Source organism: Tachysurus fulvidraco, chromosome 9 (genome assembly GCF_022655615.1).
Source record: "Tachysurus fulvidraco isolate hzauxx_2018 chromosome 9, HZAU_PFXX_2.0, whole genome shotgun sequence".
NCBI lineage: Eukaryota > Metazoa > Chordata > Actinopteri > Siluriformes > Bagridae > Tachysurus > Tachysurus fulvidraco.
This window is the reverse complement of record NC_062526.1, coordinates 13346150-13360877: the sequence shown is the minus strand read 5'-3', so window position 1 is coordinate 13360877 and position 14728 is coordinate 13346150. Positions and strand designations below refer to the sequence as shown.

Genomic DNA, 14728 nt, shown 5'->3' with positions numbered 1-14728 from the left:
GGGCTACACGTGACGTCACGTGACGTGACCAGAATACCTGTGGGCCAGATCCCCTCATTATGCTGAGTGTTTTGACATGTCACATGTCCATGTTGTGCAAATTTTTAATTTCGCTTGTTTTGAAGGCGGGGCTACACGTGACGTCACATGACGTGACCAGAATACCCATGGGGCAGTTCCCCTCATTGTGTTGAGTGTTTTGATATGTCACATGTCCATGATGTGCAAATTTTTAATTTTCACGTGAACTCATGTGACATCACGTGACTTCACATGACGTGACCATAATACCTGTGGGGCAGTTCCCCTCATTGTGCTGAGTGTTTTGATATGTCACATGTCCATGTTGTGCAAATTTTTGATTTTGCTAGTTTTGGGGGCGGAGCTACACGTGACATCACGTGGCGTGACCAGAATACCCGTGGTGCAGTTCCCCTCATTGTGCTGAGTGTTTTGATATGTCACATGTCCATGTTGTGCAAATTTTTGATTTTGCTTGTTTTGGGGCGGGGCTAAACGTGACGTCACGTGACATGACCAGAATACACGTGGGGCAGTTCCCCTCATTGTGCTGAGTGTTTTGATATGTCACATGTCCATGTTGTGCAAAATTTTAATTTTCACATGACGTCACGTGACGTGACCATAATACCCATGGGGCAGTGCGTTTCATTGTACTGAGTGTTTTGATATGTCACATGTCCATAATGTGCAAATTTTTGATTTCGCTTGTTTTGGGGATGGGGCTACACGTGACGTGACCAGAATACCCGTGAGGCAGTTCCCCTCATTGTGCTGAGTGTTTTGATATGTCACATTTCCATGTTGTGCAAATTTTTGATTTCGCTTGTTTTGGGGTCGGGGCTACACGTGACGTCACGTGATGTGACCAGAATACCCGTGGGGCAGTGCCTTTCATTGTACTGAGTGTTTTGATATGTCACATGTCCATGTTGTGCAAATTTTTTGTTTTCTCATGTTTTGGGGGCAGGGCTACACGTGACGTCACCTGACCAGAATACCCCTGGGGCAGTTCCCCTCATTGTGCTGAGTGTTTTGATATGTCACATGTCCATGTTGTGCAAATTTTTAATTTTCACGTGACGTCAAGTGACCTCACGTGACGTCAAGTGACGTGACCAGAATACCCTTGGGGCAGTTCCCCTCATTGTGCTGAGTGTTTTGATATGTCACATGTCCATGCTGTGCAAATTTTTAATTTTGCCTGCTTTTGGGGTGGGGCTACATGTGACATCACGTGACCTCACATGACGTGACCGTAACACCCGTGGGCCAGTTCCCCTCATTGTGCTGAGTGTCTTGATATGTCACATGTCCATGTTGTGCAAATTTTTAATTTTGCTTTTTTTTGGGGCGGGGCTACATGACATAACGTGACGTCACGTGACGTGACCAGAATACCCGTGGGGCAGTTCCCCTCATTGTGCTGAGTGTTTTGATATGTCACATGTCCATGTTGTGCAAATTTTTAATTTTGCTTGTTTTTGGGGCGGGGCTACATGTGACATTACGTGACGTCACGTGATGTGACCAGAATACTCGTGGGGCAGTTCCCCTCATTGTGCTGACTGTTTTGATATGTCACATGTCCATGTTGTGCAAATTTTTGATTTCGCTGGTTTTGGGGGCAGGGCTATAGGTGACGTCACGTGACGTGACCAGAATACCCGTGGGGCAGTTCCCCTCATTGTGCTGAGTGTTTTGACATGTCACATGTCCATGTTGTGCAAATTTTAAATTTAGATTGTTTTGGGGGCGGGGCTACACGTGACGTCACGTGACGTGACCAGAATACCCGTGGGGCAGTTCCCCTCATTGTGCTGAGTGTTTTGATATGTCACATGTCCATGTTGTGCAAATTTTTAATTTTGCTTGTTTTTGGGGCGGGGCTACATGTGACATCACGTGACGTGACCAGAATACCCGTGGGGCAGTTCCCCTCATTGTGCTGAGTGTTTTGATATGTCACATGTCCATGTTGTGCAAATTTTTGATTTTGCTTGTTTTGGGGCGGGGCTAAACGTGACGTTACGTGACATGACCAGAATACACGTGGGGCAGTTCCCCTCATTGTGCTGAGTGTTTTGATATGTCACATGTCCATGATGTGCAAATTTTTAATTTTCACGTGAACTCATGTGACATCACGTGACTTCACATGACGTGACCATAATACCCGTGGGGCAGTTCCCCTCATTGTGCTGAGTGTTTTGATATGTCACATGTCCATGTTGTGCAAATTTTTGATTTTGCTAGTTTTGGGGGCGGAGCTACACGTGACGTCACGTGGCGTGACCAGAATACCCGTGGTGCAGTTCCCCTCATTGTGCTGAGTGTTTTGATATGTCACATGTCCATGTTGTGCAAATTTTTAATTTTGCTTGTTTTTGGGGCGGGGCTACATGTGACATCACGTGACGTCACGTGACGTGACCAGAATACCCGTGGGGCAGTTCCCCTCATTGTGCTGAGTGTTTTGATATGTCACATGTCCATGTTGTGCAAATTTTTGATTTTGCTTGTTTTGGGGCGGGGCTAAACGTGACGTCACGTGACATGACCAGAATACACGTGGGGCAGTTCCCCTCATTGTGCTGAGTGTTTTGATATGTCACATGTCCATGTTGTGCAAAATTTTAATTTTCACATTACGTCACGTGACGTGACCATAATACCCATGGGGCAGTGCGTTTCATTGTACTGAGTGTTTTGATATGTCACATGTCCATAATGTGCAAATTTTTGATTTCGCTTGTTTTGGGGATGGGGCTACACGTGACGTGACCAGAATACCCGTGAGGCAGTTCCCCTCATTGTGCTGAGTGTTTTGATATGTCACATTTCCATGTTGTGCAAATTTTTGATTTCGCTTGTTTTGGGGTCGGGGCTACACGTGACGTCACGTGATGTGACCAGAATACCCGTGGGGCAGTGCCTTTCATTGTACTGAGTGTTTTGATATGTCACATGTCCATGTTGTGCAAATTTTTTGTTTTCTCATGTTTTGGGGGCGGGGCTACACGTGACGTCACCTGACCAGAATACCCCTGGGGCAGTTCCCCTCATTGTGCTGAGTGTTTTGATATGTCACATGTCCATGCTGTGCAAATTTTTAATTTTGCCTGTTTTTGGGGTGGGGCTACATGTGACATCACGTGACCTCACATGACGTGACCGTAACACCCGTGGGCCAGTTCCCCTCATTGTGCTGAGTGTCTTGATATGTCACATGTCCATGTTGTGCAAATTTTTAATTTTGCTTTTTTTTGGGGCGGGGCTACATGACATAACGTGACGTCACGTGACGTGACCAGAATACCCGTGGGGCAGTTCCCCTCATTGTGCTGAGTGTTTTGATATGTCACATGTCCATGTTGTGCAAATTTTTGATTTCGCTGGTTTTGGGGGCAGGGCTATAGGTGACGTCACGTGACGTGACCAGAATACCCGTGGGGCAGTTCCCCTCATTGTGCTGAGTGTTTTGACATATCACATGTCCATGTTGTGCAAATTTTAAATTTAGATTGTTTTGGGGGCGGGGCTACACGTGACGTCACGTGACGTGACCAGAATACCCGTGGGGCAGTTCCCCTCATTGTGCTGAGTGTTTTGATATGTCACATGTCCATGTTGTGCAAATTTTTAATTTTGCTTGTTTTTGGGGCGGGGCTACATGTGACATCACGTGACGTCACGTGACGTGACCAGAATACCCGTGGGGCAGTTCCCCTCATTGTGCTGAGTGTTTTGATATGTCACATGTCCATGTTGTGCAAATTTTTGATTTTGCTTGTTTTGGGGCGGGGCTAAACGTGAAGTTACGTGACATGACCAGAATACACGTGGGGCAGTTCCCCTCATTGTGCTGAGTGTTTTGATATGTCACATGTCCATGTTGTGCAAAATTTTAATTTTCACATGACGTCACGTGACGTGACCATAATACCCATGGGGCAGTGCGTTTCATTGTACTGTGTTTTGATATGTCACATGTCCATAATGTGCAAATTTTTGATTTCGCTTGTTTTGGGGATGGGGCTACACGTGACGTGACCAGAATACCCGTGAGGCAGTTCCCCTCATTGTGCTGAGTGTTTTGATATGTCACATGTCCATGTTGTGCACATTTTTTGTTTTCTCATGTTTTGGGGGCGGGGCTACACGTGACGTCACCTGACCAGAATACCCCTGGGGCAGTTCCCCTCATTGTGCTGAGTGTTTTGATATGTCACATGTCCATGTTGTGCAAATTTTTAATTTTCACGTGACGTCAAGTGACCTCACGTGACGTCAAGTGACGTGACCAGAATACCCGTGGGGCAGTTCCCCTCATTGTGCTGAGTGTTTTGATATGTCACATGTCCATGCTGTGCAAATTTTAAATTTTGCCTGTTTTTGGGGCGGGGCTACATGTGACATCACGTGACCTCACGTGACGTGACCGTAACACCGTGGGCCAGTTCCCCTCATTGTGCTGAGTGTCTTGATATGTCACATGTCCATGTTGTGCAAATTTTTAATTTTTTTTTTTTTTTAAGCGCGGCTACATGTGACATAACGTGACGTCACGTGACGTGACCAGAATACCCGTGGGGCAGTTCCCCTCATTATGCTGAGTGTTTTGATATGTCACATGTCCATGTTGTGCAAATTTTTAATTTTGCTTGTTTTTGGGGCGGGGCTACATGTGACATCACGTGACGTCACGTGATGTGACCAGAACACTCGTGGGGCAGTTCCCCTCATTGTGCTGACTGTTTTGATATGTCACATGTCCATGTTGTGCAAATTTTTGATTTCGCTGGTTTTGGGGGCAGGGCTATACGTGACGTCACGTGACGTAACCAGAATACCCGTGGGGCAGTTTGGAGGTGAGTTGACAAAAAGATTGTGAAAGCTACTGGACCACTAGAGTGCCAATACTATTGGAGGTGAGCGGATATGAGTATGTGACGTGATCCGAATACCCGTGAGGTAGTTCCTCTCATAGTGCTGAGTGTTTTGATATGTCACATGTCCATGTTGTGAAAATTTTTAATTTCGCTTGTTTTGGGGGCGGAGCTACATGTGACATCACGTGCCGTTACCAGAATACCCATGGGGCAGTTCCCCTCATTGTGCTGAGTGTTTTGATATGTCACATGTCCATGTTGTGCAAATTTTTAATTTTCACGTGTCGTCACGTGTCGTCACGTGACGTGACCAGAATACCCGTGGGGCAGTTCCCCTCATTGTGCTGAGTGTTTTGATATGTCACATGTCCATGTTGTGCAAATTTTTGATTTCTCTTGTTTTGGGGGCGGGGCTACACGTGACGTCACGTGACGTGACCAGAATACCCATGGGGCAGTTCCCCTCAATGTGCTGAGTGTTTTGATATGTCACATGTCCATCTTGTGCAAATTTTTGATTTCACTTGTTTTGGGGGCGGGGCTACACGTGACGTGACCAGAATACCTGGTGGGGTGCCAATACTTTTGGCAAAAAAGGCTACTGAGGGTTTGGACATTTCATGTCATTACTGCAGTCATTATGGGATTCTACTTATTATACTGCATAGAACAGTACATGCAATTCTTAATGTTGGATGTATTGTGTGTGTGAGAGCTTAGAGGACTTTTCGGAATTCCCTATTCAAGTCTATGGGATGTTCGATCGTCGACTACGGGAAAACCGAAAATTCCATCGGAACTCCGAAATAAAAATTTGGTCCGGAGTAAGGTCCTAAAGAACCTGTCCGAGTTCGGTATAAATCGCTCGAAAACTTGCCGAATTACAAACTTCAGAAGTTTATAATGGAAGTCTATGGGAAAAAAGGCCACTTTGAGCTTCCGAACCGGGAATGCCGGAATTCCGATCGCTTAGAAAAATAGAAGCAACAAACTTCAGACCAGGGTCTACGACATATCGGAATTTGGTGCATGTGGCTCGAACGCCCTAGGCCGCATTTTTTTAAATAAATTTTTGTTTAAGAATAATAATAATAATAATAATAATAATAATAATAATAATAATAATAAGCTTATAACGGAAATCAGAATGTTGGCTTCTACAAAGCCAACATAATAATAATAATAAGCTTATAACGGAAATCAGAATGTTGGCTTCTACAAAGCCAACATAATAATAATAATAATAATAATAATGATGATGATGATGATGATGATGATGATGATGATGATGATAATAATAATAATAATAATAATTATTATAATAAGCTTATAACGGAAATCAGAATGTTGGCTTCTACAAACCCAACATAATAATAATAATAATAATAATAATAATAATAATAATAATAATAATAATAATAATAATAATAATAATAAGCTTATAACGGAAATCAGAATGTTGGCTTCTACAAAGCCAACATAATAATAATAATAATAAGCTTATAACGGAAATCAGAATGTTGGCTTCTACAAAGCCAACATAATAATAATAATAATAAGCTTATAACAGAAATCAGAATGTTGGCTTCTACAAAGCCAACATAATAATAATAATAATAATAATAATAATAATAATAATAATAATAAGCTTATAACGGAAATCAGAATGTTGGCTTCTACAAAGCCAACATAATAATAATAATAATAATAATCATAAGCTTATAACGGAAATCAGAATGTTGGCTGCTACAAAGCCAACATAATAATAATAATAATAATGATGATGAAGATGATGATGATAATAATAATAATAATAATTATAATAAGCTTATAACGGAAATCAGAATGTTGGCTTCTACAAACCTAACATAATAATAATAATAATAATAATAATAATAATAATAATAATAATAATAATAATAATAATAATAATAATAATAAGCTTATAACGGAAATCAGAATGTTGGCTTCTACAAAGCCAACATAATAATAATAATAATAAGCTTATAACGGAAATCAGAATGTTGGCTTCTACAAAGCCAACATAATAATAATAATAATAAGCTTATAACGGAAATCAGAATGTTGGCTTCTACAAAGCCAACATAATAATAATAATAATAATAATAATAATAATAATAATAATAATAATAATAATAAGCTTATAACGGAAATCAGAATGTTGGCTTCTACAAAGCCAACATAATAATAATAATAATAATAATAATAATAATCATAAGCTTATAACGGAAATCAGAATGTTGGCTGCTACAAAGCCAACATAATAAAACTCACATGATTAGGATAATATGGAAGTGGCTCAAACTTTGCATCTATCTTGTGAAAAGCCAGCTCTTGCTCAAGCTCATACTGTTTCTGACAAGCCCGGGTTAGCTCTGAAGTCTTCTGCTTTAACTGAAAAAATAAAAGTGTGTTTACAAGACAATACTTCAGGTACAAGTATTAAATATAGAACATAAACACCACTGCAAACATAGCCCATAAAGGTAACTGGTCAACTTTAAATGGTTAAAATGCATAGGATCTAAAAACTTGACATGCATGCAGAACGTATTGTAGCATGCTCATGAAGACAGCAGTGCTAGTTCACATCACTCTCAGTGACTACCTGGTGGCATAGGAGAAAGTCATGACATTTCGCTTCACTAGTGCTTCGGGATCTGGTTGATGATTGATCTAACAGAAACTGATTGACACAAATGAATACCTTGTAGAAAGAATCCAGCAGAACAGGCAATTGTGGCTGAGAATGCAGCATGGAAAAGTAGCATAGAAATAGAAAAGGCATGCAAAATTTATAAAAGAACATGTATGTCAATCAATCTATTTTTGGAACGATTATAATAAAAATATATATGAATGTACAGACAGCTGACAATGATAAAACTGTATGTTTTGGTGAGGATGAAAAACACCTATGGAAAACGGTAATCTCAAACACCATCATCAAAACCTCAACCTCAAAGGGAATGAATGTTTTTTGTAAGAACAGTGCTCTAAAGGATTTTATGCCATGGTGCACTGAAGCTATTTATGCTGTTTTTTCCTTCTTTTCATACAGACACCAAAAAAGTCAAATAAACACCACTCACTGCTTCTATTCATCCCACCAGAGCACTTATTCAAAGATTCCCTCACTCATGAAGCAGAACCAAATTGGGAAACACAAAACATCTAACAAAGATATAAAAGAATGCAAGCAATATATAAATAAATAAACCATTTAAATAGTATTTAATACTACCTTTAGGGTGGCTGAAAGACCTCTACAGAAAGTAGGAAGAAGTGAAAAGGAAATTGGCTAAGATTCAGTAAGATAGAGAAAGGAAGTAATTTAAAAATAAAATGGTTTATAGTAGGCAATTTTGTAAACACAATTATTTTGTAAACATCATTGCCTTGAATATTATGATCAGCACAGATGAACAAGAAAGCGCTGGTACACACCAGTTCTGACTTGGTGTCCAGCTCCATTTCAAGTTGTTCCTGTCTCCACTGTTGCTCCTGGCTTTGCTGCCTCAGGCTTTGCTGGAGCTTCTCTTGATGCTCCAACTCCTTTAATGCTGCAGCTTTCTCCTCCTGTAGTCGCTCAATCTCTGCTCCTCTTACTTCCAGCTCTTGCTCCAGACGATCTACCTCCTCTGCAAGCCAGAAAGCAGCAGCACAGGTGACAAGCTGAACATTTACATCCAATTACTTGCATTTTTCATAATCACAATTATCATTATTATTTTATATACATTATTTACTGTTCAGTTATGGTCTTAGAAAAGGAAAAGCCATCCATCGTTGTTGTTTTTTTTTCATTATTTCAGCTCTGGTGACAACTAAGAACACAACAGATTTCTATATATAAACATTTTTCCCTAAAAGTGAACCAACATACTCAAACCAGATGGGTAGAATAAGTCCACCGCTGTACGTCCACAACTATTAAAAGACTAATTTAATTTCAAAGTGCTACTATTGATATGCACACGATTAATTAATGATTAAGAAGTGTGACTACCTCTATAAAAACACCTCTACCTCTATAAAAACACAACTGTTTACAGTTTGATGTTCTGGAGCACTCAGATCTATTTGGACCACTGAGATGAGGCCGACCCAGCAAACCCTGAGGCATCCAGAGATCTACCGGCTACACTTAGTTTCTGCTATACTAAAAAGATGTGAACTCCATGTGATATTTTGCATCTATACAACATTTGTTAGACTGTAAATTTATAATCACACCCTCCAGTGTCACCCATATGAGGATGGGTTCCCCTTGAGCCTGGTTCCTCTCAAGGATCCTTCCTTACCATCTAAGGGAGTTTTTCCTTGCCACTGCTGCCTGAGTCAACTCAGACTTGCTCATTGGGGATATATACATACACATTGTGAACTAAATCTATCTAATATTAATCTTGAATTTTGTATTCTATTAATCTTTATATTATTCTTATAATAACCCTTTGTTCTATGTTTATGTTCTGTAAAGCTGCTTTGAGACAATGTCAATTGTAAAAAGCGCTATACAAATAAACTTGAATTGAATTGTTTCTAAATCATAGTTAGGAAAAACTGAACTTGTGGAGGGTTATCAGGATCTCAAAACAATGTAAAGTTCACCAGTCCAAAGTGTGTGGGCTACAGGATGGTAAACTTTTCTGCAGAATTATAGAAGCATGGACTTACATGGCTGTTTTATAGAAAAGGCTCTCTAATCTTCACTGATGATGTAATTCATGATGGTAGAAGCATAAATAAAATTAAAAATCCATCATGTGTGCCAAAATACAAAGCATCTCATCTAATTTGAAGAAACTTCATCATGCAGCAAGACAATGAGCCATATCACACAGCCTACTCAACAACGGACTTCATCAAGGGCAAAAGCTGGAAGGTTTTAGACTATCCAAGTCAGTCACCTTAAACTTGACCCTAACTCAGAGAAACATTTTATGAAAAATAAAAAAGGTGTAATCTGATTGCATTAGTGTGCATGTGATGCTCATCATCATACTGCACCATGGTTATTGTGTCTTTTTTCCTACAAAGCTTTTAAATTTGTAGTTAAAAGCCTAACTTTTTTAATACCCTGCTATGATTTTGTCTATACAATTTTGAAGGAGAGCCTAATGATGTCACTGTGGTGCTCCATTTTCTCTATTTGTTGATGATGGGCTTCATGCTATTCCATGGAACAGTTTCATGGTACAGTCCATCTAAAGTTTTAGAAAAGTTTTATACCCCTCTTTTAATAACTACCTTTCAACAAGTGAGAGAGCAAATACTGGTCTTTTGTCTTGCAGTGTTTACATAAGGTTACACAGATGTGCTTTATGTGAATAGGTTAATTTAATTTTTAGCCCTTAATAACCCTTAGGTCTGTGTTATCTTCTGTAGCTCTGTGTCTTTTTATGTAGCATCCTTGTCCAGGAAAAATGATGTTTCATTTCAATGTGCACTGCTTCAGCAACATTTGGTTAAAATAACAATAAATGTTTCTCGACTTGACTCTTAAGAGATCCTACAGCTCTGATCAGAGCTTCTATACCAACAGTGAGTAGAAATAACAGTATACCGCTGTGAAAGCGCTGATGTGCTTTCTCTCGCTCCTGCTCACTGATTGGCTGTCCATCCAGAAACTGCAGTGATCTCAGATGGAAGACTATGAAGAGGCGGTAGTGGGGAAGGTCAGATACAGGGTTCTCTGCTAACATCAGCTCTGTGAGACTTTTTAGATGCTTCAATTTGGCAAGTTCATGAAGCTGAAAGACAAAAGAAAGTTTTTAAATAATAAAGTTAAAAGTTATGTCATGGCATACACAAATAACTGATAAACAGCTTAGGCAGAATAAAGTTAGACTAACAGAAAATATCTTGTTTTTCTGGAGGTTTAGCTTCTGAAGGGATCTGAGTTTTTTCCCCATCCACAGCGGAACTTTTTCAATACTGTTGTTGGCCAGATTCAGAATCTGTAGGTTTGCCATTTGCTCGAGGCCTTCTATTTTCCTGCATGAGGGAAAACAACAATTTTCAGTAATTTCTACAAAATAAGATTCTTCCTTAATAAAAATAACATAATAATTTCCTTATTCTGTTATTGGAAAGGTGCAGCTCATGCAGTTGATTAAGCTTCTCCAGTTTCTCGATTTTTTCAATGGTGTTATTACTGAGGTTGAGAACTTGAACACGCTCACACTTGTCCAAATTCTCAATGTACTAAGAGACAAAAAGCACAAATTAACAAAATATATTACAAAACAAACACTCAGATCAATAGGTTATTAGCAGTAGATTGAACACCATCATACCTTAAAGTATTAAAGTATAAATACCTTGAAGTATTTATCACCATGAGTGGTGGACAGATTCAAACGGTGCACAAGAGACAAATTGTCTTGCTTGGTCATCTTCTTAATATAATCTTCTGTGATGTATCTTGTCCCTGTGCATTTTATTTCATCTTCAAGCAAAATAATAATAAGTGAATGTGACAGAATTATTACCACCTTAAATATGGAAGGGCAAGTATTTGAGAGTTTACACAGGAGGAACAAATTTTAAATCTTTTATCCATTTATATATTCTTTAGTATCCACTTTATCTTGCTCAAGGGAAGGGTGGATTTGGAGCTCTGGGATCCTGGTATCAGTGGAGGCAGGGCAGAAAAACATGTCCAATCTAAATTCTTACACCCCACTGCTGCGCTCCCTCCATTGGATTCCAGTAGCTGCATGCAGGTTCGAAAAACTGATGCTTGCATGCAAAGCTAAAAATGGAGCAGCTCAATCTTATCTCAAAGCTCTTATGACTCCTTGTAGTGCACCCTGCTCCCACATATCATCTTTCACTGCTCGACTGGTCCCACCATCTCTCAGGGTAAGAGGTAGCTATACAGCAAGACTTGTTTCTGTTCTGGCACTGAGATAGTTAAATAAATGCCCCCTAGATGTCCGAACAGCTCTCTCCCTCTCTCTCTCTCTCTCTCTCTCACACACACACACACACACACACACACACACACACACACACACACACACACACACACACACACAATCACACCTAGCTTCATATTCTTCCTCAAACCCATGATGACACTGGGGGAAGCATTAGGTGTTTTAACATTTGATCATATATTTACTAACTGAAAATTAAAGTTTGTTTTGGAACCTGAGTGTCAATCATTTCATAGGAAACTAATTTTCACTTAAAAAGGCAGATACTTCTGCCTCACAGATCCTGAGCTGTAACCATGTAAGAAGATGAGCTCAGGTATTGTATTACGTTCTCCAAATTTTCACTTTGGTTTCCTTCTCTGGTTTCTTCCCATCACCCAACCTCAGCTACTATAAATTGCCATTAATTGTGAATAAGTGTGTGAGTGTCTGATGCAGCTGAATGAACTGACGTCCCATCAGTGGTGAATTCTCCTGAACTGCACTGTTACTGGGATAGAATTTGTCTCATCTACGACCCTAACTGGGATAAAGTGGTCACAGAAAATGAATGAATGAATGTCACATACTTTCCTTATTCAAATCCAAATAGATTCCAAATATGAGGACAAAAATTGTGCAAATTTAAAGCTTGTGTAAAGGATAAACGAAAGTTCTGTTTAGCTGTATAAGGAACAGTTTTCCTATTAAACGCTAAAGGTTGTCATTTACCGTCATCACTGAGCCCAGCTGCATCTTCACTTGCTGTTGCTTGACTCTGACTGTGGCCAGGAGTTGAAGCTGACCTCAACACGCTGCTGGAAACTTTCAGTCTCTCCACAGGCAAGGCTCTGTGTGAATCACTTATCCGCTTCATACTTGCCATACTTCGTTAGCTAGCTGGCTATCAAAATCAGGTCCCCTTTGCAACACAGAGCACCTAAAATAGCTGTTTCCACTATGAATATTCACCATGCTAGCACAACCTGCTGTAAGTCATCTGCGGTTCTCTGATTTAATGTAGTTTAAATATCTTATAATGGACTATTATCGTTTTAAGTCACTTAGTTAGCTACCTGAACTGCTAAACTAACTTAGCTAGCGTATTTAACTAATCTAGTTAAGTTGCTTTTTAACCGTTGAATTAGCGATGCCATTGACCGAATAGTTTAATCACTTCGTACAATCACGTTGCCAGATTCTTAGAAACATTATTAACATCCTCACTGTATCCCTATTTACGCGTCAGTGATGAGTTGTTAGCATGGCAGCTAGACAGCAGTATTGCAATAGTGCTTTGCTTGTTGCCATGGACACATAGCTACAAAAGAGGAAGGAGTTAATGCTGTTAACGGCAACGCTACATGGCTATCTGACAAAATAGCGCTAATTCTCATAACTTTCATGGAAACAATGTTAAACACAAAAAAGGACCGTTTTCATTGAAGGATTCGTTGAAAGTCCACGTTTCATGACTTGTGACATTACGTTTATTAGAATAATCTTAAGTCAGACAATGTTGCGGTAATAAGGCATGAGAACAAGTTTCTGTCAAAATAAAAGTCCGAACTTGAAAAAAAAGATTAAAAGAATATTATGGAGGTATTGTCTCAAACGAGAAAACGTGTGGTGGTGGAAAATTCAGTTTTGTGACAGAGTCAGGAAACCTGGAGCCTTTGCCAGCAGACATGGGGCACAAGGCAGGGCACAACAAAACGCTCCCACACTAAGCCTACAACTCAATACCTGAGGCAACAAGTAAAACACACACACACACACACACACACACACACACACACACACACACACACACACACACACACACACACACCCCTAGCATCAGATAAGATCAGTATGGAGGAAAATTGTGATATCTGTGACTTTAAACATGGCATGGTTGTTGGTTCCAGATGTTCCAGATGGCATGGCTTGAGTATTTAAAAAGCTCCTTCTCGGATTTTCACACACAACAGTTCAGCTCTCCGAATTAACTGGACAGATTGGTCCAAGGTCATTCATATAAACATAAAGAAAAGCATCTCAACATGTACAAAATATTGACGCTTGAGGAGGATGAGCTACAACAGCAGAAGAGCATTGGGTTCCACCCCTGTCAGAAAAGAATAAGAAACTGAGGCACATACTCACCCAAATTGGACAGCTGAAGACTGCTGGGTGTTGATGTGGCCGCTCTGTGTTTATGATTGCATCTGATTCTTGTTCTTGATAGGAGTGGTTTACTGTATGTGTATTCTGAGAAACCTTTCTTCTCACCATGGTTGTATAGTTTTTTGTTTTTTTTTGTTTTGTAGTTAGTATATACTTTCTGTAATGTCAGACCAGTCTAGTCATTTTCCTCTGATCACTGTCATTAACAAGATGTTCTAGCATTCGTTTTTGGAAAACCTTAGTAGATCCACAGTTGCTTAAATTCTCAGACTAATATTATATGTGTTTGCTGCTAAATGTGGAGTTCTTGTTTCCAGAAGGGCAGAATTGGGGATTGCTTCCATCCCCATTTGGAATGGTTGTCCTTACTTACACTTTATTTCCTTTAACCTTGTGTGAGAATGTCTATATTTAAGTAGGCTGTTTAAATAGACAGATTAAGATTCAATGTTGTGTGTCTGTGTCAAGATTTCTCAAAGCACGTGTAGAAGAAAACATTCCTGATCTCTCCTCGCTTGGGCAAATTCCTAAAACAACCGTTAAACAACCGTTAAAATCACAGAGTTCACATTTTTTCCCCATTCTGATGTTTGATGTGATAATTCTTTATCTATAACTGCTTGATTTTATGCATTGCACTTCCGCTGGCTGATTAGATAAATACATAAATGAGCAGATATAGGTGTTACTATTAAAATG

At 39.7% G+C, this 14728-nt stretch overlaps 1 protein-coding gene across 6 annotated transcripts in view; it reads right to left on the bottom strand.

Annotated features, from left to right (window-relative positions):
- Positions 1-12875, bottom strand: part of cntrl (centriolin) — a 53116-nt gene extending 40241 nt beyond the window's left edge. For 4 of the 6 annotated variants that reach the window (XM_027145688.2, XM_027145691.2, XM_027145694.2 and 1 more), the window contains exons 1-8: positions 12593-12875; positions 11261-11388; positions 11014-11144; positions 10793-10934; positions 10504-10690; positions 8382-8575; positions 7543-7620; positions 7209-7328 (exon numbers count right to left, since the gene is read on the bottom strand). In XM_027145688.2, the coding sequence (XP_027001489.2) occupies positions 7209-7328; positions 7543-7620; positions 8382-8575; positions 10504-10690; positions 10793-10934; positions 11014-11144; positions 11261-11388; positions 12593-12746 (1134 nt within the window). In that variant the 5' untranslated portion in view covers positions 12747-12875. The remainder of the gene's footprint in view (positions 1-7208; positions 7329-7542; positions 7621-8381; positions 8576-10503; positions 10691-10792; positions 10935-11013; positions 11145-11260; positions 11389-12592) is intronic. The other 2 variants (XM_027145692.2, XM_027145693.2) reach the window with 1 other exon arrangement.
- Between the last annotated feature and the right edge of the window lie 1853 nt (positions 12876-14728).